Source organism: Lygodium microphyllum, chromosome 5, assembly GCF_053477565.2.
Source record: "Lygodium microphyllum isolate KBCC chromosome 5, Lygodium_microphyllum_v1.1.10, whole genome shotgun sequence".
Taxonomy (NCBI): Eukaryota; Viridiplantae; Streptophyta; class Polypodiopsida; order Schizaeales; family Lygodiaceae; genus Lygodium; species Lygodium microphyllum.
Genome location: NC_141139.1, coordinates 25,210,934 through 25,238,913, shown reverse-complemented (window position 1 = coordinate 25,238,913; position 27,980 = coordinate 25,210,934). Strand labels below are relative to the sequence as shown.

The 27,980-nt window shown below is 39.8% G+C and overlaps 1 protein-coding gene across 4 annotated transcripts in view; it reads right to left on the bottom strand.

Moving 5' to 3' along the window:
• Positions 1-5,503: 5,503 nt before the first annotated feature.
• RMI1 (recQ-mediated instability protein (DUF1767)) overlaps positions 5,504-27,980 on the bottom strand; it is a 107,615-nt gene continuing 85,138 nt past the window's right edge. Inside the window, exons 5-8 of one of the 4 annotated variants that reach the window (XM_087677589.1) lie at positions 17,474-17,616; positions 6,674-6,784; positions 6,426-6,554; positions 5,504-6,226 (exon numbers count right to left, since the gene is read on the bottom strand). In XM_087677589.1, coding sequence (XP_087533715.1) covers positions 6,107-6,226; positions 6,426-6,554; positions 6,674-6,784; positions 17,474-17,616 — 503 coding nt within the window. In that variant the 3' untranslated portion in view covers positions 5,504-6,106. Of the gene's footprint in view, positions 6,227-6,425; positions 6,555-6,673; positions 6,796-17,473; positions 17,617-27,980 lie in introns of all 4 variants that reach the window. The other 3 variants (XM_087677587.1, XM_087677590.1, XM_087677591.1) reach the window with 3 other exon arrangements.

Here is a 27,980-nt window from a genome sequence, read left to right as displayed (position 1 = left end):
CAAATATAATTTTCATGTTTTTAAAGATCCTCAACACCATATGCTGCACCTTGCTATGTTGGATGAAGTTCTAGTATCATTACCATTGTAAGAAAGTAAATGGCACTCTTAAGGATGTTGAACTTGCCACAAGGATTGGTAGAGGAGTGTTGATTTGCACTAGAAAGGCACCATCATATAGATCTTAATCCAATTGACATTGAGCACTTACTTTTCCATATTAACTTGTCTTATTTGTATTTTTGACAAGATTTTAGAAGTATCTAATTTTCCACATTAGCTTCTCTTATTTCTATTTTTGGCAAACTTTAAAAATTGCATACTAACTTTTCTTACACTATGTCCTTTAAGATGCCTAAAGAATATATTGAGAAAATTGATGAGTTCTACTTTTTAGGTGTCTAGGATGTAGGTTAATGATTCAAGAGAACAAAAAGGCATCACATGAAGTTCCTTAGAAAATATATATGAGTGGGACCAAGGCCAAGAGATTCCTTCTCCATATCATTGGTAACCGGAATCAAAAGGATACTTCTACAAAGCTTCACTTTTTTTTTTTGATAGGTTGGTACTTTGATAATAAAAGAAACCTACAACTCAAGTGATATTCCATAAGAAAGTTGAAGACTTTACAAGGTTAGTACATTAAGGATAGGAAGAGATACACATAACTCACTACGAGTACTTTTTTGTCTATGCTATCACTTCTATTCAATGTTAGGATTTGATATGCACCCCTACTTTGAATAGGATACTTCCCTTTGGACCTTGCCATGCCTAGTAGCATGGAAACTTTGATCATTATCAATCAATTGACAAGTGTTGTGATTTTATGCTTTTCATGAGTATTGTGATCAAACATAACTATGCAATCCGAATAATAAATACCATAATAATAACAATTGAAAGTGCTAATCATGTATTGCATCATACTAATAACAATATTTCTATTGTTGTATAAAATATGACACGAAGTAAATGAAGTGATGGAAACATTCAATGCAATTACAAGTAAAGTATAGATTTCCAATCAAAATGCATAAAGAAAGCAATAACTAGCAATGACCTAAAAGATATATTTGCATGATGCAAGGTCTTAGAACACAAAATTTAATGTTTAATAAAACATCTACATCTTTCTCAAGTTGTTTTCAAGGCTCTAGATCCATATTCTTCATGGCCTTCCGAGCATCATAGTACTCAATCCATGACATTCTCCTAGATTTGATATGTTTGGAGGCAAGAATAATAAGGTTATCCATAGCTTCATAGTTGATGGAAATGATTGCTCCCATCCTTCATGATTAAACACTCTTGCCAAGTGCATCTCCTTTCCCTTAATACAAGTATACATTTATATGATGAAAGATCTTCATTCACATTTGCATTCTTATTTAGTAATCAAAGGGCTTACATTTTGGCTAGAACGTCCACAAAACTTACAAACATTCTTTGTTGAAAGTATCTAACCTTTCAAAAGCCCTATCATAATCTCTGGGAGAGGAAAATTTGATGCCTTAGCACAATAAAATCACTTCTAAATCCATCCCATAAGGCTTGAATCAAACTTGTGATGTAGAATGTAAGTAAAAATGACACGTCTCACTACTACATAAGTCTTGTGGATTGGCCACATTGCCTTTTCATATAGGTCCCAAATGCAAATAGTCTTTATGGTACACCTTGCATATATTTATACATTGTGACTCCCATTTATTCATGTTGTAGTATTAATAGCAAATTGTGTGCTATGAAATGCAAGATGAAAAGTTTCCACATCTAATTTGATATGATTCCCAATATCAAATATATTAGGGTGACAATTGAAAAGTAGAATTTAGCATGTTGAACTCCCCGATAATATTAGCAAGTGTGAAATAGAAATAACAACTTATACATAGTCAACAAAGAGTACAAATTAGCATCAAGTATGACTCTGAATACTGCATACATAAACCTCACAATACTCATCATCACTTGACCTCTAGATAACCATCTTACATCATGCATTTTCTATGGTTTTTCTCTCTCTTATCAATACCAACTGATAATATCAACTATGAATGTATGCCATTTTGTTGATCTGGAAGTCAATTCATACATGTTTCTCATTATTTATCCATTATTCAAAATCTTTGAATGTGCTAAATATATCACCATTTGTAAGTGCCTTATGCAATGATATTTTACTAGGTGTTGAATCTCTCTTCTTAACCTTGCCACAAAACCTATAAAGTTGCCACTCCATCAATCACAAATCCCACCAAATTTACATTTCTGTGCATTCTAAGAAATTGACCAATGCATCATATAAAGCTCCTACAATTGCATTGTGGGTAAAAAAATATTTAGAAACTTTGTTGTTATATAACCATCGCTAGATCCTTAATAAAAGTGACATATATAATAATACTACAATAAACTAATATTTGTACTCTTAGCAACTTGGATTGAGTGGAATAGATTGTTTCTTATATCATATTTCACTCTCTCGCAATAGGGATGCTTAGTTATCTTTGCAGAATCTTCTTGTAAAGTTACTTATGTGCATAGAGAAGTCACTTGCAAGAGGCATATTTGTGGTTCTCATAAATGTTTGAAAGTTACACTAATAGTAAAAATATTCCAAAACTAAAGTGTTTTTTGATCACATAAAGTAAGACTTGCATGCCATTATGCAATCTTTGCACTATCTACCATAATGGTAGCATGTTTCTCCATAGAAGTCATGCTCTTGCCAATCAGACTTCATACTTGCAGTTAGTGATTAACCAATTGAATGTGACCTTTAGTGTGAGAGATCCCAGTCTAAGGATTTACTATTGTGCAACCTTGGACATCCTTGAGATCTTTGAGGTAGTGACTTGCCAACTGATTCCCCACCAATGAAATTGCACACTCCTTGGCTAACTATGCCTTTGTTGAAGATGTCTTTCTCAACTATGGCTTAGAGAACCTATTAAAGAAAGGTCATGGATCTTTGATGCCTTAGATTTGTTGGAGGGTCTCTTCCTTTTCCCTACACCTTGGATATAACTTGGAGAAGGAAGGGGGACTTACTTTGTAGAAGACTTTTTGGAAAACTTCGAGGAGAAAATTGGGGAGAAGGAAGGGGACTTACTTTGTAGAAGACTTTTTGGAGAACTTCGAGGAGAAAATTGGGGGGTTGAGACTTGCATGTCTTTCCATGTGAAAGACTAGACAATACAAGTAGGCAAGTAAGTTGGACCATAGCGCAAAGCGATGAAATCTTGGGGGAAAGATGTTAAGGATATAGATCGTCTCTATCATGTTGTGTCATCCTTAGCCATTGCTTGGAAGTGGAGAGGTAGGAATAAAAAGGGACTATAAGGGAGGACAAAAAGGTCATGTTATTAAATTAAAAAAGTGTGAATGTAAGCTCAAGATAGAGAGAATTCTCAAAAAGGCAAAATTAAAAAGCTTATGAATCCATTATTGCAAATTTGTCAAACTTGGAATGCAAAATCCAAGAGCCCATTGCAAGAGTAGATTATTTGTCTCTATATATATGCACTAACATTTTGTAAGTCACATGATGTGATGAAATTCTTTTAGATATGTATATCAAATACTTTTTTGGTGGAAGCATATTGAATAATAATCTATATGAGGTTTCTACCAAATATTTGTTTACAACAATGCTAATGAGAAAATACCAAATTATGAATAGTTCATATATTCATGGCTCAAAAGTTACAAGAGAGAAAACTAAACAACTTATGCAAGACAAAGAGCATGCAACTCTATTTTCAATAGTTTGAACCATTGACCTGAAACATACATCTAAGAGTTGTATTGTCAAGAAACTCTAGGGTATCCCTAACATATTTTAATATTCATTGAGAAGCAACATAAATTCCTTTCCTTCATGTAGAATAATCAAGTTTAAAAGGTATGCAATCTATATTCAAATCTAAAGGATATTGTAACTCATATGATACAATTATAACTGAAACTTTGTTTATAAAAGCATATTGAATAGTATCTAGTGAGATACATGGGCCATATTGTGGTGTGAGTAAGATGATGACCTCTCTTTCATATAATTCAAATGTCTACCATCTTTTATATCAAAATTAAGAACATGCATCTTGTTCTCAAATCATTTTCAAGTGACTAGTTGAAATTACTAAGATTATGACAAGGGACCTAGTTGGCATCCTTCTTAACACCACTTGTATTAAGGCTCCCAACCACCTTTTCTATGGAAAGGGCCTCAAAAACCAAATTTCAAATTTGGGTCGAGTCTTTCCAAATGACAATGTAATTAGATGTCCAAATGAGTATATTTGTAAATTCAACTTTCTTTAGAAAGGAGACTTGGAGAGAGAGAGAGCGAGAGAGGGGAGGGGGGGCAAAGAGGGGGAACTAAAGTTTCATTGGAAACAATTCTAACAAGAGAGGTGACTAGGATGCAAATTCGTGCTTGAGAGGATGCATGTTACAAAGCAATAATTTATGTGATGAAGGAAAGTTAGAATTAAGCATAGAATTATGATGAAACTTCCTTTTGGAGGCAAGGGGACAATGTGTATAAATTTCTTCTAGATTTAGAAAGGGACAAAGTGACTAGGATGCAAATTGGTGCTTGAGAGGATGCATGTTACCAAGCAATAATGGATGTGATGAAGGAAAGTTAGAATTAAGCATAGAATTATGATGAAACTTCATTTGGGAGGCAAGGGGACAATGTGAATAAATTTCTTCTAGATTTAGAAAGGGACAAAGTGAACATAGATTTCTTCCTACTACACATGCCAAAGCAAACAATGATTTCCAACTATGAGTGCCCTAGACTCTCTAGGAAGGAGCAAAATTTCTTCCCACTAAGTGTCCAAAACTCTTTTAGGAAGGAGTAAGAAACTAGACAAAGCGAATGGATCCATAGCTCATGGCCCACAAAGAGGTTAGGAAAGCGCGCATATATGATTGTACTACTTGTAAGGATCTATGATCAAACTCAATGATAATACAGCAACAAGGAAGTTTAGTAGATCATCAATTGGATGTTCAATGAAAATATGAGCACATTCTTGATGGCTTCTTTCTTAGAGGAGCTTACAAAAGCTTTAATTGCTTGGCAAGTGCCCAAATGATAATGGACTTGATGCATTCTTGAGTTATTGAGATGTTATATACATAGAACTTTTTATGGGCCACAGGTTCCCCGTTGCTTATACTGGATGTGGAGAGCCAAAGGAGACTCAAAGACACTCCTTTTGGGACTATGCCAAGGCTCAAGATAAAGAGGAGAGCTCCTTAGATAGTCTTTCATGGTACAGTATGGAATATGAGAGTGACACAAGGAACAATAGCTTTGGTCCAAAAAAGAGGCCATGTATGGAAGAATTCAAATTACACTAGATACTATTGAAAAGATGTATACATTGTTATATAACATCTCTTTCACACGTCTCATGTGTAACTTTGGATCCTTAACATTTGCTTGTGAAACCTCACCAGAGTCCAAATAGAGGATGTCTTAGGCGATCCCAAATGTTAAAAAATAATATAAAAATTGTAGATGAAGCCCTAAATCACCTCACATATAATCAAAACTTTAATTTCTTGAGGCTATAAGCCACCATTTACTCTTGAATTGCAAGAGAACAACACCACACACCTACATATAGACATCATCTTGGTGAAACATGGTTCATTACTCGTCAATATATAAGGGAAATAGACTTAATGACTAGACGAACATCATAGATGACGGTTAAACAGATCCATGCAAGAACTATCTATATCACCGACATAGTAGGTCACCTAGCAAGCATGTATGGTATGTAGGAATGAGTGACTAGCCATAGTAGAAGGTGCATGGTTCTTTTGTGTCCATCGGCAAAGCTCATGGAAAAATGTCTCGAGTCTCCACTTTTATCTTAATACAATTTCACGTTCACTTGGGGGTCATCGAGCAACAACGAAATTGGGAGGATGATTGCATGAGAAATCTAAGATTGAGTGGCTCAGCGGTGCCTTGCCCTGAAGGGTGCAAAGATCTTGGGATATTCTGATGGGTTGAAAATCTAGCAAAAATACAAGAAATTGCCAGAGATTCATGCAGGTGCGTGCACGTGCGCTAAGTCCCTCCTTGTAATCGTTGGAGTAACGACCAAATCTCACAATTTTGGACACCTTCAGCGATCTCTTCGACGATAGGAATGTTCGAGTCGTCGCCCTGCTTTAATAGCATGATACCCTGTGACAACAAAACGATTGTGCTGATGAACCACCATCCCCACCACAGAGAGAGAGAGAGAGAGTTTTCACAAACTTCTTCGCGAAAAAAGAGAGAGAATTCACAAAGGAGTGTGTCTCCCTCTTAAAATGAATGCATGGGCAGTGTCCTTACAGAGCAGCAATAAGAACACGACTGAGAGGAGAAGGGGGAAGACAACCTCAAGATTAGTCAGGAAAGCCTGGAAACGGGTTAATGTCTCTTTCATAGCTGTAACTTCGCTCAGGTTTGTACTGGCCAAAGCAGAGGATGCTTGCCTGGGAGAACATCCGATCAAGCTCTCCACAATCTGGATCCACCAATCCCACTATGTTGTCAAACCTCTTGTAAGATAGAGGGGTGCATTAACTTCAATATATGCGAGTTTATAATCACTACTGATGAATAAGAGACGGAAAAGCTGCTTACTTGATGATCGACCATTACAGAAGTTATCTGGCTTCCGTCGTCAACATACACAAACAATCTAAACGTGTCTTGATTCTTGAATTGAAACTCCTTAACTCCAGTCAGTACACACTGCACCCGATCTATGCAACACGTTAGGTCCTAGCTGTAAAAAAGCTCATGGTGACCCCCTCCGCCCCACCCAAAAACAAAAGAAGGAACTACACAAATACAGGACACATACTCCTTATGCCAGATACACAATACTTCTCTACCCACAGCCAAGACGGGGAAGTTTCTACGAGAGCAGACTCCATCGCCTAGTCTTGGATCCATGGCAACATCATGAGAAACCAATCCAGAGAGAGAGAGTTCACGCAAAAACATGGACTTGAACCGAATCAACTAAAGTCTAAAGATGAGCCACTTAAGTTTACAAGGGATAATTTTGGAGAAAAGGATCGCCTGTCATGCACAAAAAGTACACACAATCATGGGCTAATGAACACTGTCAAAATACACCACCATTGCTTCCAAACCAAGACTACATTAATAATTGAGAACATAAAGAACATTGTCTAATGTCTAATGCTAATAGTTAAAATAATTTTCCTGGTACAGAAGGAGGGGTGGTTGGTAGTCTGGCCATGAACGTTAAATTTTAGTTAAAGCTTTTGATTATTTGGTAGTAAATATTATTTAATATTGTGTTAGTAAAGGAGGCAACGTACTGTCCTCTGCATGCAAGCGAATGCATGGAGGGTTGCTCAGACCATCCTGGGCAAGTCGATCGTGCAAGATGCAACCATGGAAGATGTAAGCTTGGAGGAGAGCTACAGGAGTTCTGTGAAGAGCGAGGCCTGCTCGACCACCCACAAGAGGAAGAGAAGTAAAGGCGAAGCAGAAAGATTGGAAGCACACTTGTCCTTGCAAGAAGGCGATGTGATTCAGATAAAACCGTTTCTGTCAACTCGCAAGAAGACTACAGACTTAAGATCGAAGCGAATCCCTAGCTGGTGTCCGAGGTACTGGCTGCTGTCCTTAGGAAGAATATAGAGGAGAAAAGTGAAGGGGCTTCCAAGAGTGCGCTTCTGGATGCAGAGAAGGTCTGCAATAACGTGGTCTGTTTTAACTCTAAAGCAGTCCTCGTGTTTTTTACAGGCAAAATGCCCAAAGCCATGGATGTGACGTCATGGTTCAATGCTATACCTAAGCAAAATGGGCAAGTCGATCTAATGCATTACGGTGGGGAAGGTTTTTACGAGGTGGTGTTTAGCAATAAAGAGGTAACACAGAGGGTACTCAGCCAAGGAGTATACTTTTGAGGCGTTGATTTGGTCTTTGTTATGCTATCCTGTGAACCCTAAACAGAGGGCAGCTATAGCTTTTGAGCTCAAGCTAATAAACCTCTTCAATTTCTCATTCCTTTGGGCTCAACCAACCCTCTCCAATTCCGATTCACTCTGATCTACTCAATTCCCCATTCAAATCAGCAAGGGAAGCAAGAAATCAAACTCAAGATCAACATCAAGTTTTTCAACTATATAGTATCTCTTCATACTACCTAGTGTTGGTTAACACTAATCTTCTTGTGTTGTTTGACACATTCAAAGATCAACTTTCTTACTGATTAAATCTCAGATTTGAAGCTGATTCTTGGTCATGCCGACGACAAACAAGGTCTTAATGTGGAAGCTTCTCAACTTGAAGAAGAAGAATAATATAACACTTCTTATATCATTGAGGCACTTAGGGGCATTATCACAGAGAGTGCCCCAGGACAGCTGAGGAGGGCCTGGCCAAAAAAAGGGAAATCATCATGGGTGGTAGTCGCTAAGGCAAGTCAAGATCAAAACAAAGGCAAGAATCCTACTGGTCAACTGACGGTGAAGAAAAAGATTGGCAAATAGTTAAGGATCACAAAGATAGGAAAGGAGGATCGAAGAATAAATTAATCAGTGCCCCAAAGCACGACGACCAAATCCCCCCACGAATCAAAAACTTTTGGAGCAAGGTGTCTACTCCCAAAAACAGCCAATCTTTGTGCAAATGTTTTTGCTTCTCTTAACAAAGTTCTCATTGACCATTTGGATATGCAGTACTGGGCATGGACGTGAAAATTCAACTTGCTTCCAGAATTGACTGCGAATGCCTTGAGAGCCAAGCTCTTGAGCAAATGCTGGGTGCAGCTCTGCAATGCTTGGAATGGGATTACTTTCTCTCAGGCCATCATGAATGCAAAGGATTACTACCAAGTCTTCTGGGATCATGGAGGACAATTTTGAGGAAGTCCAGATGGAACAGAGATGACAAATATCTCCACCCTCACGCTAATGTATTAGCTACAGGCTTTTGACCCACCCTTAGCAAGACAATTGGGAGAAGGGGAAACATCAGGGCTAAACTGGGACTCTGCATCATTGAAGCTTGGGCAAAACAGGATGGCCATTGGAAAACTTTTGACGAAGTTGGGAGAGTTTGGTCTATCGCTACATCACAAAATTGGATGGATGGTAGTTGCCAGTAAACTGATCAGTCTTGGCTCTCAGGTTCAGTTTACCTTAAAGGAAAGACCTAATTTAGTCCTAGGCCAGGAAAAGATAGCTGTAACATTGCACACCAAGGTCATCAAGCAGCTTCTGATCAAAGAACTTGTGGTCAGAGTCTTAAGCGAAGAGGCATGGGAGGTGGACATCTCAGACCAAGACTTTTGTGAATGCCTTGAAAATAACTAGTCACTTGACCTCTAGCTCAAAGATAGGGTTTTCCTTTGGAGAATAATTGCTGCAGTGCTGATGGGGTTAAAACTAAAAAGAAGAGGCCTGACAGATGGGGAGTACCCATGCAGAAGTGAGGAAACTCTCAAGCACCTTTTTTCGAATGGATGCATAGCCAGGAACCTATGGAGTCAAATGCTGAATCATTGTAAAACTTGAGGGAGATGAGCAGAGAAAATTGCTTATGTGTATATTTGGCCTGTCCACAGAAACAAGTAAGGCAGAGAAACTAGCACTACACTCCATTAGAATTTGCACCCTTACATCAATTTGGGAGGCGAGAGCTAGTTGGAACCAGAGTTCTGGTATCCTGGTCTCAAATTTTGTGTAAGGTTTTGTGGTTCTGGGAAGTATCATGTAAGCTAGGTAAAGTCAAAGCCAGTGAGCCTAGGTAAAATCACCAAAGCCAACAATTAGCTAGCCTATTTGTAACTCTGATATTATTTAATTCTGGATCTTTTTGCATCTAAAGACATTTACCCCTACCCTGTTTCTAAAGATGTAGCACACAGATATTTCATCTGCTTCTTTATGGAAAAATACGACCTACCTGTATGTTACACAGCTTACACTTCACAGTTGGCTCAGGTGTATGCAGACGTGACTCCTTGTTTACGCATTGAAATCAAGAGCAAAATGAAAGTGAACTCACAACCACCCTTGACTAATCTGCTAGGTTCTGGTCCAAACATAAAGCATAAGAAGGCATTGAGACTATGGGCATGCACATGCATTGGCTAAGAAAACTACTTTCCCCACAGCATAGTCCATGATCCCTCATATTAGTGTCATTATCTATTGGGATTGTAACATCGACGTTCTGGTCCATGGTCAATGATTTTAATTGAAACTTCCACTTGGCCAATTGGCATATCACATTGGCTAATGCAGAATGGTCAAGCAAACAAGAGCCAAGGCAACAATGTGATTGGAAAGCACACACTTGAGTTTTTTTGTCTTCATTGAGGCGACAGCTTCCCCTTAGGAGAGTAGTTCTGAAGCATGAACTCTCGCTGACTAGCTGATGTGTGAGCTACCCACGACTAGCTTAGGGTCCAACACCCTAGATCTACTCAGCCCCAGTGCACACTCTCACAACGACTGTGTCCAAAAACATGGGGGAAGTGATCCTCTTGGGCTTCTACAGCAAATCAAAGGGGTGTAAAAGAATCATGAATGTCACAACTCTATAGAAACAGAATTTGTATCCTTTTTCATTAATTCGTCTATATAATGATTTATTAAATTTGTTTTCTTTGCACTAATTAGATATAAAGAAAAGTGCATTGGAGCTGGCCACTGATGAGTGATCACAGGTTATGGTGGACCCACGTGGTGGATTAGAGAAAAGATAGTTCACACTTCCACCTATATGGCCCGATTGGGCGCCTATGACCAGAACTCACGTATATTAGGGTTAGACTCGCACACAGAAAGGATTGATGCCTTGAAGTGTGGGCTAGATCCGCCAGAACAGACAGTTACAATCAACAAGATGGCATGATCATGAAATGCTTGTACAATGTGCATGGGTGGGTTGAAAGCTTGAAATGCACATTTTTTTGCATAAGAAAGTCACATGAAGATTCTTATACCGTTTTTGCGATGTACACGGAAAAAGCTTTCATATGACACCCATATTGGGGGGTCCCTAAATTTTAGGAGCCTCGAATTAGCCTAAAAATGCTAGTCCTAAAAAATAGGGATGTCATTCTAAAAATAGTAAATTCTGTACTCTAACTGTGCTTACTAAATTTGGTTGTTTCTATTCTTGACAGTATTTAGCCCAAAAGGAAGGCCATAGAGAAGAGACTAGTATCAAGACATTTGTCACACAAGTTTCCAAGTGTCCCACCACTTGTCACATCTTATGACATGTGGCTGGACACTTGTCTTGTGCTACTCCACTTTCCCCTTTTGTACTAGCTCTTCCCTTTCCTATAAATAAGAGCTCGTTTTTCTTCATTCAGCATCATTTTTCTTTGCTGTAAACTCATGTACAACACCCACAGATAGCCAGAAACTGGCCTCATCCATCCCCATCATCATCCCCCACTTCTCCATTATCAAATTCCTCCATATTCCCTCTTCTATCACCGCTGTTTATAGGACAGCAAGCCTGTAAATTCATTACAGCACCTCCTTCTCGAGCTCTTTCTTCCATTTTAACAACAAGAAGCAAGCCCTATCCATGTACTGTTGATCAACGATAGAGAAAGACTGATTTCCCCTCTTTTTTCTCTCATACTGTAAAGAAATCAGTTCTTATCATTGCATAAAAGATAATGCATGTGTGTTTGTACATCTTTGCATGATCTTGTGAGAGTGAGAATTACTTGTCCTCACTCTCAGGTTGATTGTAACTGAGCTCTTCCCTAAGGGACTTGGGTTGAGCAGAAATGCATTCCTTCGCGGGGGGGAGGTTTTGCCCATCTTCAACCCTCAATCTTGTCTCCATTACTTTTACATTTTCATGGCTGTAATTTTATGAGTAATTTTCATTTTCAGCTTTAAGTGTTCATTCTCTTTTATATTAAATCTCGAAAACAAGCGAATATCATAATTGTTAAGCATACTACGTTGTTCGGGGCGTTTACAATGAAGGTGAATAAACCCTTTATGCATGCTAAGATAGCTTGACCATTGAAAGAGCCAATCAATGATTCATGTACCTCAAGCTATGACCTCTTTGATTCCCATGAGTACACTAAAGAAAGAGGATAGATAACCCCTAGAGGATCACCACTCTGTTGTCTGTTTAGATCCTGTGCAAGCAGCCTCCAGGTCTGCTGGATCTGAACACCATCAAGAAGATGCATAGTCATCTACCACATCTATGTGCATCCTCTCCCTGCAGTTGGCAACAAAATTTTACTAGGCATGAAGATTCTTCCACAAAGAGCAATGGTCACCTGATCTCCAACACCATGCACCTCCACAATTTGGTCATCATGGGTCAAACTCCCTCTCCCCTGCAGACATGCACAATACTTAACCCTTGTGCTAGGTTTGGAAAAGCAAGGCATCACTCTTTAAGTCACAACATGAGGCTGTACGTTGCTGCATGCACCAGTAACATGCAGTACATGATCAACTGAGCCTAAGAACCAAATGCTAACAGATGCCACCAGCCTAATCCTCAACCAACCATGCTACCACACCCAATTTGATGATGAACATGGTTCATTGCCAGCAGAAACTCCAAACACACCTGTAAATTGACAAATAATCAGCAAAGAAACGCTTATTGTGCAAGCACACTCCCAAAAAGGAAAAACTAATTAGAAATCAGCTCAAACATATGCATGAGGCCCATACAATATTACCTGAAATTTGCCCACCCCAATATGTCACCTCAGTCATTAAGCCGTTTTGCATCACACAGCAACCTGAGAAAAATTGCAAGTCTTTACCTCACACTCAGGCACCTGCCACAACCTGAAAAACCCAGGGTTTAAACCATGGTTGTTGCCCATCCAAAGTCTGGCTGAAATGGTTGTTGGCCAACCAAACTCTGGCTGAAATGCACCCAACAAGTCCAAAAAAAGCACTTCAACTCCCTGCCTAATAAGACTTGTCATCCCCATTGCCTATTTTTGACCATGGCAAAGGCTATCATGGCCTTATGTCCTGCCTGTTATAAAGGGCATGTTGTTAGAAAAACCATGTCTTCTGGTTAAGAAAACAAAAAAGGTCCAGATCACATGATGATCTATCGACAGGCTTAGATGGACTAGAGCTGCCCCATCTTAGACAATGAAACTGTCCTTCTATAACTCAAAGGGCAGTAATGTTGCCATCTCATGGCTACCCATTGATGCCCTCTGTCACTTGGGACAGTTAAGTCAATACACCTAGTAGAGTTAGGGCTAGGTTACTTAGGATAATTAGTCCTAGGGTCTTTTGTTTAAAGACATTTTGTGCTTGTAGCGCATCATCATGATTTGATCACTACTGGTTCATTGTGCTTCGGTCTATTTCAGTTGAGTACATTGATTGGTCATCATTGTGATTGAGTATTCTTGTGTGCTTCATTTCTCTCTTTTGCACAATTACTTCACACCTGGGCCAACAAGTAAAATGCATACTACTGCACAAAATGCACATAATCCTCGTCCTCACAAACACCAACCCAAAACTGGCCCCAATACTAGCACCTCTTATTATATTTCCTTAATTTACTGAAAGATTTTTGACAAAATAAATGAAAATCAACAGTTATCCCGAACCGAAAAATCCTTGCACCACAAGATGGCTTGGACCTCCTAACTCTAGATTGAGAGTGGTTGCCCCATAGTTGCCAAGAAACCTGTTTCATGAGATTAGGTCACTCGTTTCATACCCAGGCATTTCAACATTTATAATGGATTCAGTTGACAGGGCGACATGGATATTGGCATTGATTGCAAGAATGTTGTTTGAAGAGATGTCCATGATGCATGTCTATATTGATAGCTTCTTCTATAGTTTAAACTTAATGATGGTCATGGAAAATGGACCATGATGCATATAATTATTGATGCTTTGTTGAATGTTCATTTGCATTACATAGAATCACGAACGATGATCACTTTGTGTTTGCTATGACACATGAGTCATATTGTGTATTTATATAAAATTTTGTAGTTCCTTTACATCTTGAATGAAATCCATTTCTAACATTTTACAGAACTTGAATGAAACCTATGAAACTCATTTCATACTTCGCATTTCAGAAACCCCTCGCAACTATGGGTTTGCCCCATGAGCCTTAATATCCAACTCCCTGAAGAGAATTAAGATCCTTTGAGTACATAGCTTGGTACCTAGATCTTCAATGCAAATCTCTTCAAAGGCTCTCTTTGCCATGATCCTGCAGTTATCAATCCCTCTTCTCCCTTAGGATCGGACAAACTTCTCCATGACAACACAAGGCGATGAAACGATAAAAAGAATTCCATGTGATAGGTGGCTTCCATGTGAAATCAGCTATACACCATCCCAATGCCAACATGACAGCACTACAACCACAGGTGTCCTGCAGCCAACATCATAATGATGGTTCCAGCTTTTTTGTTCATTCCCAAAATCGAGAATGGTCTGTTTTTTTCCCGTTAAGGCTCACACATCCAAACACCCCCGGCGGGGGGGGGGGGGGGGGGGGGGGGGGGGGGGTGTGCCTCCCCTCCAAACATAAGCCATAAAACAGTGTAGGTATCTCCTATGGGCACCAAGGATAATCCATCAGAATACGAGCTGATGAAATGAGAAAAGAATTGCATGTGATACGTGGCTGCCCTTTATTTTATTTTGTCAAATAAGGTGGCTAATTATACTAGTCAAACTACATTGAAGAAAGAGACAAGGCAAAGGAGTGTACCTCCACCCATGACAAGGAAGGGTTTGCCAATGCTGGGGTGCACATTGACCAGGCATTGCATGGAAGAAATTGGCCTAGGTTCCTTGGGACAATGACCTATTGATATAGTGGAGTTATTGGCTACTATCTGCAGCTCTATAGGTATTTCCATGATGTTGATAGCAGCAAACCATAACATTAGTACAAAAACACCGATCACCATATCTAAGAAAGATGCTAGTAGCATAGTGCCAAAGAGGCATCAAAAGTCCTCCATCAATAGGCAATACTCCACTACATGCTTGGAAAGAAGAAAATAATAGGGTGCCAAGGAAGCTTATGATACAAACTAAAACTAGAGACCATGAAGCTGATGTACCAAGGGACCCTGTAAAGATGACACCTTCCACAGAGACCATACATAAGCTATTGATTAGCTCCTTTGCTAGACCTTGCAGAGCTGACGTGAACCATAAAGATATCTTGTCCCATCAGCATTGCCTTGACCATGCACGAGGGTGCCAATGCACAGGGTGGAATGAAGCCAATCTTGGCCAAAGCTATGCCGAGGAAGGGGAGTATCTCATGACCTCTTTGAAGACCACAATGTCCTCATAGTCCTCCCTAGCTCAAACTGTTTATAGGTGCTCCTCGAAGAGGAATGTGCAAGGTATAAGAGGAACAGTGAGGTGAGGAGGGGTAACTACTTTGGTTCATAGTCAAGAAGGGGGCCCAAGGAACTAGTGACAGCAAAGGAGGAGGAAGGCAGAGAAGCAGGTGGTGGGGTAGATGGCGAGGGAGGTAAGAGAGCTGGCAGTGTGGTGTAATGAGGGCTGAGAGGGTGAGGAGAGGTGTGGACTGTAGAAGGTGAGGGTTGGGAGGAGGGGTGGCGACCAGCTGTAGGAGTTGGTGGCAGCACAACAGGGAGCGATGATGGTCCCATCACGACTAGGCTATCAACATTTCTTCAAGTAACAAGTGTTAAACTTGTACTTTAAACATTGTAGAAGCCACACTAATGGAGAAGGGCATATTCATGGTCAGGCTCACCCCAAGGAGGTCCCCCGAGTTAGTTGACAACTCCCCACGGTCTTTAGGAAGGGAATACTCAATCATGCTGCTCTTTCTAGGGCTTGCACAGGAGCTCTACGACTTGGTGGATGGCTTTGTTTACCTCTTCCAAATTGTACTGCCACTCTAATTTCCATATGCAGTGAAAAGCATACGGTACCAAAGGTCTGTGTTGCAGCCAGAGACACCTAAAGACCACTATGGCTATTGAGAACATGACAGGACAGGACAGTATACATGGAGCTGCCTAACCAGCACACGTGTTGGCCCAAGTTTGGGCATCAGATTATAAGGTGCACTCGATTTGTGCAAAAGCCCTTGCTCATGCATGTGTAGCCCTTTGCAAGTGTAGCAGGCTTCAGCAGTTGAGTAAGGTATTGCGGCAGAGACTGCCTGAGTTTTCAAGAGGAGATTGATAGACAGCCAATTATTTAGAATGGGTAGGTGAGGGCTAAGGATAGCTTGGATCTTGAAGAGCGAAAGCATATTCAGCAGGCGGTATGGAAATCTCACCCTGCCCGCTCCAAAGTTTGGAGAGACATATACTGGTTGACAGATGAGGTGGTTCTGGAGCAGCCAGTTGGGAGGAGTTGAGGGGCTCATAGACTGAAGTTTAATACTGCAGTTCTCTTCAGCTCTAGCATTAGCAACACTAAGGATGTGCCATGTAGTAAAGCTGCACCACTCCAATGTACCACTCTTTCCAGATGCCCTGAGATGCGACATCCTGTTACATCTCTGGACATCTGGATGTGCAAGGATGTAACAGATTTCCCAAAATATTATGCACTATAAGGCTGTCAACAAGGTTCAGGCTGCAAAAGAATTACAAGCTAGCTTGAGTTACCTTTCATGCGCTGCCAAAGGATTACATACTATGTGCTCTACAAAGCTTGAGTTACCTTTCGTGTACATATTGAAACCATCTCGTCACAGTGGAAGCTCTAGCAATTGGGATAGCTCTTTCAAATGTATACCAATTCACCATACTTGTGGAATCTCCTTTCTCAAATTTGTAGGGTATTGTGATCATCTTCAGTGATTTCCTAAGGATAGTTGGGTCTAATCAACGCTTTGGCCCATATGAGAGTGTCTTGCAAATCTATTAGTCTCAAGGACTCAAGATGACCCAAGGATCTATTTAGTCCTTAACAAAGCTTAGCAACTTGTTGTCTTATTTCCATCTTGGGAGTGTACTTTACAAGAGTTATCAACTAAGAATTTTAGGCTTCCAATGTTAGGTTTAGCTATTTTAGACTAAAGATCTCATTCATCTTGAGGGAGCAATATGAAGGCAACAATCATCTCTCTCTTATAACCTTCTTAATTTCTTCCCAGCTGAGAGTGCATTCTGTGGCAGCATGGCTTTGGGACCACTCTTTCCACCACAAGTGTGCCTCGCCAATCAATCATAACTTGGTGATCATGGCTTGATTAGCCAAGCTTGTTCCTGCCGCTACTCAAAAAGTAACTTGTGAGTTCCTCGTCACAATTAAAAGAAGCCGGAAGTTAGCAACATACCACCTTCTTCAACAAAATTTCTAAAATCTTACAACATCCACAAACTTCAGAATTTTAAGTTCATGCTGTAAAAAGCACCGAAGGCAGAAATGAAACATAAGGGTATGCAGAAACCTTGATTCGACCATGCCTATCACCACAAGCCTGATTTTCTGACCATCTTTTGCTTAGCAAGGAAATATATGTGAAAGTTTGAGTTCCTTGTGCTCTTTTTTCAATATTGCCTTCATTTTGCTGGGGCATTGTATCTCTGTTTCCTAGACATGTAACATCCAATCCAGTAACATCATGAAATGAATATATGGAAACACTTAACATTGCTTGATAGCAAGGTATTTCAGCTGGTATGATGACCAGTGGCATGTACTTATCACTTAACCTACTCATACTTTTCATGAAATTAAGCATGCCACATTTATCTAGCAGATTAACAACTGGTGTATTGGAAGCATGAGGTAGCCCCAGAAACACAGGAAACTGTCATAAGGAGTTCGCAGCCTTAGCAATCTACCTAATATTGGACCGACAGCGAACAGGCGCCGTGTCCAGTGGGCATCACATCGCACAGTTGACGGGTCCATTGACCCATCAGATTTTTTTTTCTTTCCCAAAATTCAACTTTTTTTTTTCTCTAAAAATTGCTTCACCTACTGACGAGGCTTCGCGCGCGTAAGCACAGGGTTCAGATTTGTGCAAAATTGGCTCAGAAATTTGGGGCTTTTCTCGAATCTGGGGATCTCAACACAGAAGTGGACAATCTGACTCAGAAATTGCAAAGTCGGTGCACATTTGCCCAAAAATTTTGGGGCTTTTCACTTTTTTAGTGAAATTCTTTCAATTTCACTGAAATTAGTGCACGCAGGACTTAGAAAATTTGGGGATTTGTCCAAATTTCATGCGCGCAAGATGCAACAATGATATTTGTCTCAGAAATAGCAGGAATTTGTGACATTTCGTCCCTGACATTTGGGGCTTTTCATGTACATGCACAAATTGGGCTGAAATTGACCCAATTTTTGACATTGACGCACATTGGACCCCGTGCAATTTGGGGCTTTTGCGATTTGGGCAAAATTTGTGCAGTATTTGGTCATTTTATGTACATGCAGGTTGAATTCTGCGCAATTTGGACATCAACACTTGGTAAAATTTGGGGGTTTTAACTGAAATAGCTTTATTTTGGCAAAATTGGATAGTCCTATGCATGATAGAGGAAATGCAGATGTGTGTTTGACGATTTCAAGCACCAAATTTTGGGACTTTTGACCGTTTGTGTCAAATTTTATGCCCGTGGGTACACGTACAACAGAAATTACAGCTGAAATTTTGGGATTTCTCATGTAATGTGATGCACATGCACTTTGGAACAGCTGTAATCAGTTGGATAATGCTGTAGCACTTGGTTTGGTGCTTCTGAAAACTGAATTACAGATCTGAAATCTGTACTTCTGCGTGGTCATTTATTGCTGATTGGTACTCGTTTGTACCTTGGTCACTTGGGTGACAATTTGGGCCTGCATTTACTGGTTTTTTGGTCACTTTTGAGCTGAAAACCATGGCTGGCAGCAATGACAGCAATAATTTGATGCATATAAAGAAACTTGAAGGCGCACATAATTTTGCAGTGTGGCAAAAACAGTGCTACAATATCCTGTTACAAAAGAAGCAGGCAAAGCCGATCAAAACTAAAGGGGCAAAGCTTGTGGACAAGGATCAGGACGATTGGGATGAGTTGAATGAGCTTGCACGCTCAACCATAGAGCTATCGATTTCTGATGCCTTGCTCTTCAACATTGAAGGTTTGGATTCTGCATATGCTATATGGACTAGACTGGAAGAACTGTATGCACAGAAGAGCGCTGCAAGTAAAGTGTATTGGCTGAAAAAGCTTATGGATTTGTGTATGAAAGAAGATACAGCAATGTCTACTCACTTGAGTGAGTTTAACTCTATTTTCAGCCAGCTGGTTGCCTTGAAGTTCATGATTGATGAGGAATTTAAGGCTACTTTCTTGCTTTGCACTCTACCAGAGAGTTGGGATACATTTAAGACTGCCATGAGCAATTCTAATGTGATCCTTTTGTATGCTGATGCAGAGAGTGCTCTACTTATGGAAGAGATGAATCGGCAGAACAATGCATCCAGCAAGTCTTCCAGTGCTTTGCATACTAGGGGCAGATCACAGCAAAAGGGCAAATATGATGGCAAGGGACGCAGTAAATCATGTGGCAAAGATGTTGAATGCCATCATTGTGGCAAGAAGGGTCACTTTAAACGTGACTGCTACAAATGGAAGAAAGAGAAAAGAAAAGGCAAGAAGACAGATGATTGCAAGGAAGAGAAGAAGAACAATCAACCTAAGAAAAGCAGTGTAAAAATTGAAGAGGTGAATGTAGTCACTCATGATAGTGACAGTGGGAGTGATGTACTCTTTGTCTCTTCACATTTTGGTGCACATGCTCTACTTGCAGATACAGACGATGACATGCATACCTGGATTCTTGATTCAAGTGCTTCTTTTCATGTCACCCCTCATCGTGGGGGTTTTCCGCATATACAAGGGGTCAACATGGTGTTGTCCATCTTGGGAATAACTATGCATGTGAGATTGCAGGTACTGGCAGTTTGTAGTTACAGTTTCAGCATGGCTCTGTCTTTACACTTCAGCATGTATGGCATGTACCTCAGCTCAAGAAGAGCTTCATCAACGCAGGGCAGCTAGATGATGATGGTTTTCATATCACCTTTGGTGATGGAAAATGGAAGATTTGTAAGGGATCTAGGGTTATTGCCAGAGGTTACAAGAGTGATACGTTGTATCCACTCCATGTATCTAGTGTGCGTAACCATGTTGTTGCCGTAACCGAGCAGCCAAGTGTTTCTTTGTGGCATGGCCGGTTGGGACACATGAGTCAAATAGGAATGTTGACACCCCCCATTCAGCTTCACCTGCTTATCACATAGCATCATGGAATGGGCAGAACAGCCATTTCAACACTGGAACACCATCCCCTAGAAGAATGGAACAGAGAACAAGTTCCCAGACCATAGAAAATTCCTGGCCCTGTTCCCTGCCGTGTCCAAAGCTTGGAACACTCCCCATCCAGGAAATGTGGCATTCCACCCTGGTGCAACAAAATTTTACCTTTTCCCAAGAGTTTCTCTTGTGTCCACTTATTGTGTCTGCTTTGTCTGGACTTCCCTGCCTGTGTTACCTCTGCATAAGAGTCACATGATCACTAAGTATCACCCAAAATTGCTAAAGAAATGGCAGCATGCCAAGAAGCCAAATCATCCCTAGTAATCATATAGCACCAGAGCAGCCCTTTGAATGCAGGAACAGCGTACCTTAACAGAATGGGATGGAGAACGAGTTCCCAGACCATAGAAAATTCCCAGCCCTGTTCCCTGACACGTCCAAAGCTTGGAATGCTCCCCAGCCAAGGAATGTGGCATTCCACCCTGGCACAACAATTTTGCTGTTTCCCAAGAGTTTCTCTTGTGCCCACTTATTGTGTGCTTCTGGTTTGTTTTGGCTCTCCTGTCTGTATTCCCCATCAAGCTCTCTCCATTGCTCTCTCTCTCTCTCTCTCTCTCTCTCTCTCTCTCTCTCAAGAGTCACATGACTACTAAGTATCACTCAAAATCACTAAAGAAATGGCAGGATGCCAAGGAGCCAAATCATCCCTAGTAAAAAAACCCACATCCTTGATGGCACTCAACTACCACTGAAGGAGGCCTTGCAAACCACTGATATAGCTATGCACGGCACCATGGGTGGGAATAAATAATGAAAACATTACAAGTAGTCCAATTATGCCATCATCCCCAAAGGCATAAAAAGTGGCAAACTACCAGTATATGTGGCTGTACGAAACCTACAAATTTGGGGTTTCCAAAAACGTAGTCCTTTGGATGTGTACAGCTTCCAACAACTGAACTCCAAACTCAAGACGAGAGACCATATATGCTGAGCGACCAAGGAAGGTAAAAACCTTTGTCAAGAGGTCACTTCAGCTGTAATATAGAAAAAGCAAGAGCCTCAAGAGAGATGCAACAAGTGGGAGTTCACAAAATGTTAGGGAAAATGCAATGCTTGATCTTGGACAAGATGCATAGCATGGACAACAAGCTGATAATGTTGGTTTAGACCAAAATGTCGGTCCTTCTAGGCCTTCAGAAAGCTGATGACCAGCAAGACTCAAGAGCAAGAGGAATTTGATGACCATTTTAAAGATCAACTGATGATAGCAACTAAAATGTTTATGCAATTGGCAAATGATCCTAAGTTTATGCGCTTTTTGAACCCTTAAAGAAGGGCAATAAAGGCAAGAAGAGGAAATCATCTTCAAGAGGTTCAGTACAGTAAGATGCACCGAAGGAAGAGCCAATATAGCAGCATGATGTTCCAAACATGGGTAGTGAGCATAATCAAATGATGCCAATGGGGCAATTGATACATATGCAAGGCCAACTTGGAAGTGCCAATCCAATGCTTTTTGGACAACAGAGCATGCATGCAATGATGGCGCAACATGATTCTTTTGTGGTGGCACTAGTTTCTATGCTATGGTGGGCTTGGGACCACATATGGGGATCTATGACACAACTCCTTATGTTATGCAACAACTAATGCGTGGTGTGCAAGGCCCAATGTATCTGGGTATGGTTGGTAATATGCATAACCCCATGTATAGAAATGTTGACACGATGCTAGGGCACAAAATGGCAAGTTTGGCAATGCATATATGCAACCCATTGTATTTAGGACTCATGGTATTAATGCTGGTCATACAAATGCTCCGTATAGTGTTGATCATGAGGAAAAATGTAGCTAGTAATGCATACAACATATGGGAAAATGTATCTCGGTGTGGCTGGTAGTATGCAAATTCCCATGCACAATCATATTGCAATGGTTCAAAGTATATAAACAAGAATATTTTCTAATGCATCTGGTGCTCTTGGTATGTCAGGTATACGAAGAAAGGCCTACAATCTAGAAGAGGTTCTGAGATAAGTAAAGTTAGAGGTAAAGTTCCCATATGCTTCTTGGTGAAGCTTTAGCATTGTTTCACCAATGGATGCAAAGTGGATGGCTTGGCACACCATCCTCAATTGTTGCAACTTTATCTAGATGCCTTTCAATTAGAGCGGACTTTAGTTTGGGCTTTGTCAGGTTCAACAAATCACGGGTCTGGGGGAAGGTAGCGCTTTCACTTCTCCAGTTATGGACTGCTTATGTATACAGTGGATCTCAGATATATACAACATGTATCCAAGGTATTGTGCTGAGAGTATGTTTGCCATGAGGTTACTACTTAGTATACTCGTCACTGTGAGATGTATATAGATGAGTATGAGTTTAACCCGGGCACTAAAACTATACTTTTGCATCAACTTATGATGAGTTTGGCATGAATTTTGGCTCAATTTTAAGATAAAAATTCTGATAAGTTTTCGCTCAATTTTTGATGAGTTTGTGAACTATTTATGGTTACTTTTGGAATCAGTTTTGCATCAATTTTTGCATTGATTGCTGATCAATTTTTGCAACGAGTTTGTGAACTCTTTGGGGTCACATTTGCAGCAATTTGTGATCAGTTCTCAGATCAGCAAGTGGCCAATTTATCATTTATGATCAGATTATGCTCAATTTTGAATAGTTTACAGTTGGTTTCATTGACAATAGCATGTTAGTAAATGCCATTGATAGTTTCAGCCATGGTTCACGCTGAGAATATGCTTTGCCATGGTTCTGAAGCCAGAACAATTAAGAAACAATGCTACAAGAAGAAAGACAAACAGCAAGACAAGCAACATGCCCAATATCCCACTGCTAATATATTATTAGATAGTTGCTAATACCTTATCAAATAGTGACTCTAATGAGCCACCTACTAGTTCTGACAAGACCCTTAATGCATCTCTTGCAATCATCCTCAATTGCATTGCATTGTGTCAAGGAAAAGCATATTGCACTAGAATTTCCATAAGGCATCACAGTCACAACATTGACCATTGTTGTCCAACCATGCCATATGCCCCAAATCTGCTAAAATTTTCCAGCCAGCATATAGATAATATAAAACTGAAAATCAATCTAGAATTGTTGCTAGAAATACATTGGATACATCCATAAGGTCAACAATGTGGCCAATACACTTGTAGTATCGACAGTTGGGCTGTTGTTTCTTGGTATAGAAGGTTGCTGGTGCTGTGTTAGTATCTTTATTGCACCTTTTGTCATCCGAAAGGATGGTGACTATTTCTTTATATTTCATCTCTCAAGCCATCTTGAGAGTTGTCAAAATTTCATGAAATTGTGCTTCTTTCATTAGGCTATTAACGCTAGTCTTATAGCATAAAAGCCACTTTTGTGGTAATTTGGACCCTCTTCAAAAAACTCAATTTATTATCAATGTAAAAGATTAAGAAGAAATGGTTTTAGCGAAATGTGTTCAGCACAAGGTAGTAGTTGAAAAAAATAGAAAGGGTCAAAACAAGCTAGGAAGTGTGTTTCATTATGTCGATCTTTAAGATTGTTTTCGCAGAGCTAAAGTTGTAATAAGTTATGCTAGTTGGGCTTTGGGGATCAATTGGTGTTAGTTTTGACCCTAGGATATCTTTTTGGCCAATAAGTGTTAGTTGTGACACTAGAGACTAGCATTAATTAATATTAAAAAAAGATTGGAAACCACTCCAAAGTTGCAAATGGCCTAGCAAATTTAATTATGGATGGGCACATTTAATTTTAGGTAGGGTCAAAAGGACTGAAATTAATTTTCAGAATTATTTAATTCTGAAAATTAATTAAATGACTGGATAATGTTGAAAAATGGATTTAGAAGGCTGCCACTCTACAAAGATGCCCATGCAAGCTGAGAAAACGTTTTTGGGAGCTGGGTCTTAGCCATTTAGTTAGTTTATAACGAGAGAGAGAGAGAGAGAGAGAGAGAGAGAGAGAGAGAGAGAGAGAGCTGGTGGTTCATTTTCTGATCAGAGAACAATAATTTGCTGCAAAAGATAGGCATTTGGGGTGGGGGCCTCAACAAGCAGGGGTTAGCAAGGAGTCACTTTCCAGGGGTTGGCAACAGCATTCTGATCAGATGACAGCATTTTGGAGGTGCCTGGCAATAGGCCAGTGCATTAAATGCAGGCTAGAGCAGGCAACAGGCAAAATTGAGAGTTTCTCGCAAAGAAAATCGGATTTCTCTCACTTTCTCCAATCTATTCTCAAGAGATCTCAACAATTCTTAGCCCTTTTAAGCAAATCTCATCCAAATTTGGTGGACAGCAGAGAGACCTCCGTTGTAAACCCTAAATTTCTACAAAAATTAGGGTTTGATAGCCACCTCAAAACCCGTGCCAATTGTTGAAGGCATTTATACTGAATTCTACACCTGAAATTTATGTAATTGCTAGGGAATTCAGATGGCAACCCGTTCATTAAAATTTAGGGCAATATTTGGCCAATTAGCAGTTCCATTCATGCAAGTTTTGGGTAAAAAATCAAGGGGCAATTGGCCCAAATTGATTGCTGACTATTGTTACAACAAAGAGGCTTTTGAAACAACAAAGGAGATTGTAAATCTCACCTTGTACTCATTCCATTAGCAATCAATTTAAAGAAATACCGAAAGAAGTGCCCGTTTTGGGGCCAATAGGATGTTCAATGTCCGAGCTTATTAAGGTATTTTGTGCATTTTAAGTTATATTCATTTGCTGATTGCTGTAATTAAGTGCTTAATTAGGAAATTACCACCCTTTCCAAGAAGGAAGGCTAGTTTCAGTTGGCTTTATTTGACCTTGTGCATTGGCATCTCATGGATAGTAGATGTGGTGTTGATGGGTCAAGGCATCTTCATGGTTCAACTCGCCTCAATGGATGTGGCGAAGGAACTCATTTTGATGGCTCTTTGGTCATATTTGCCAAGGGAATCATCCATATGGTTCCCTTGGTATAATGACACATTGCCACCCATATTGACATGTATGTTTAACAAAGTAGCATGTGAGGGGTCGTAGTCTATACCATAGAGGATTGAGCTCGCTCAGCGATTAGATTGGCCCAAAGAGAGACCATTATGATGATTGGGACCGCATAGAGAGGCCATGGATAATAATGATATTGCGCATGATTAGGAGTAAGCTCTCCACTCCACTCCCTATTATCAGAGTAGAGTTAGGGAAAAGCACCTATGGTTGTGGAGGCACTCTTTAGAGTAGTGATTTTCTTACACAAGATATGGGAGCTCCTGTCACAGGGATGTGAAATTTTGAGATGCTTTAATCTTGTTGAAAACATTTGATTAAGTTATTAATTGAATGTGCAAGGTTATTTAGCATATGTGATGCATATGGCAGTTATTTCATGGTAACAGGCCAAGGACCCTAAGGATGCAGTGGATGTCGAAGACAAAAGTTGTGATAAGTTATGCCATCCGGGATTTGGGGTTTAATTGGTGTCAGTTTTAACCCTCCGACAAATATTTGACCAATAAGTGTTAGTGGTGACACTAGGAACTAGCGTTAATTAATTAACTAATGCCAATCTAAGGGTCAACAAAGGTTGGGGACCACTCTAGATCAACAAATGGCCTAGCCAATTTAATTATGGATGGGCACATTTAATTTTGGGCAAAGGTCAAAAGGGTTGAAATTAATTTTCAGGATTATTTAATTTTGAAAATGAATTAAATGGTTGGATAATGCTGAAAAATAAGTTTAGAAGGTTGGCATGTGGCACAAATGCCTATGCAAATTGAGAAAACGTTTTTGGGGATTGGGTCTTAGCCATTTAGTTAGTTTACAACTTAGGGGGGAGAGAGAGAGAGAGAGAAAGAGAGAGAGAGCTGCTAGTCCATTTTCTTATCGATCAGAGAACAACAATTTGCTGCAAAAGACAACGCTTTAGGGACCTCAACAAGCAAGGAACAACAAGGAGTTATCTTCCAGGGGCAACAACATTGCTGATTAGGTGATAACATTTTAGAGGTGTTTAGCAGTAGGTGATTGCATTAAATGCAAGCTAGAGTAAGTAATAGGCAAAACTTAGGGTTTCTCACGAAGAAAATCAGATTTCTCTATTATCTTCCACCCCAAAGAACTCCATCTTTTGAGCATAGGTATGCAAATATACATATACATTCCTGCCATTAAACAACTTCATCTCATGCTCTACTACTTGCAGAGCATTTATTACAACAATTTCTATTTGGATAGAATTCTGCATTACTTGTTGTTTATTGTTTTAATTGCATAGGCATGTTCATATTCTGCACTAACTGTTGCAAAACATCACTAGAAATTGTGCTCGAAGGTTCTCCCATCTTGTCTTTCCTTCCGATGACCTTCACATTGGGTTCACCAATGTAGGAGCAATTTAATCAAAAGGCCATATCCATTGGGGATTAGAGAGAGAAGGAAGTAGAGAAGATAGAAGAGAAGAAAAAGAATAGGCAAGGAATTTAAAAACTGCCAAAGCCTCTACACAATATTAAGACAAAGCTCAATGATTCAAAGCACTATGTATTGATAGAAGTTGAGAAGATAAACAAAATCCTTACCTGGGACTACTCGGAAGCAATCTCCAAGCATTAAATCTCCTAGAGCTCCTTGGTAGACAAAAAATGAGCACCAAATACTACCAAAACGGACACTAGTTTTGGGCCAACAGGGTGTCCAATGTCAGAGATTATTGAGGTAATTTGTGCATTTTAAGTTGTGTTCATTTGCTAATTGTTGTAATTAAGTGCTTAATCAAGGAATTACCAACCTTTCCAAAAAGGAAGGCTGGTTTCAACTCCCATGCCATAGTATTCCAAATTGGCATTGACTTTCTCTAGGTAACTACTAGAGCTGGGTAAAAAGGAATATTGATACTCATAGATGGGAACTCGGATGAGCTTACATGGGCTAGATATCAACCGGCTCCTAGCTTGGACTATTCTACACTCCTCCTCAACCAATCTAAGTTGAATTTAGTCATTAGGGCTATAATGTCTTCAAGGTTGAGACATGGAAGACTTGGATCCAACCACCTCTTCTTTAAAGGATCGAAGATGGAAGTTTACAACAACCACTTCCTACACCTCTCTGGGATTAGTTTATTGTTTGACCATAGTACATGGACATGCACCTCTTCAACAAGATACATGCTGCTATTAGACATATGTGCACCTCCTCCTATCAAACGAAGATAGAGACAAATAGATCGACAGATATTCTAGTAGAGAATAGGATATGCTAACCTTGTGATAGGGAGTCCAAGACAAAGTAGCACTACATATGAAGATGTATAGTATACAATGGCATATAGAAAAGGTATCATTATGTCACAGAGATGTGAAATTTTGATGCTTTGATTAGCACTTGATTAAACTATTAATCAAATGTGCAAATGTGAGCTGCAAGTTAATTAATTCCCAATGTCTTGGTCCTCAAGAAATCAATGGATGTCAAAGTCAAAAATTGTAGTAAGGGTGGTTTTATACGTTTAGTATGAGAATATATATGGTATAGAATGTACACAAAAATTGACAAATAAAATACGTTGTTCCGTATGTTCATTAAAAAAATACATATATAAAATCAGCCTATACACATATAAATAATGCAA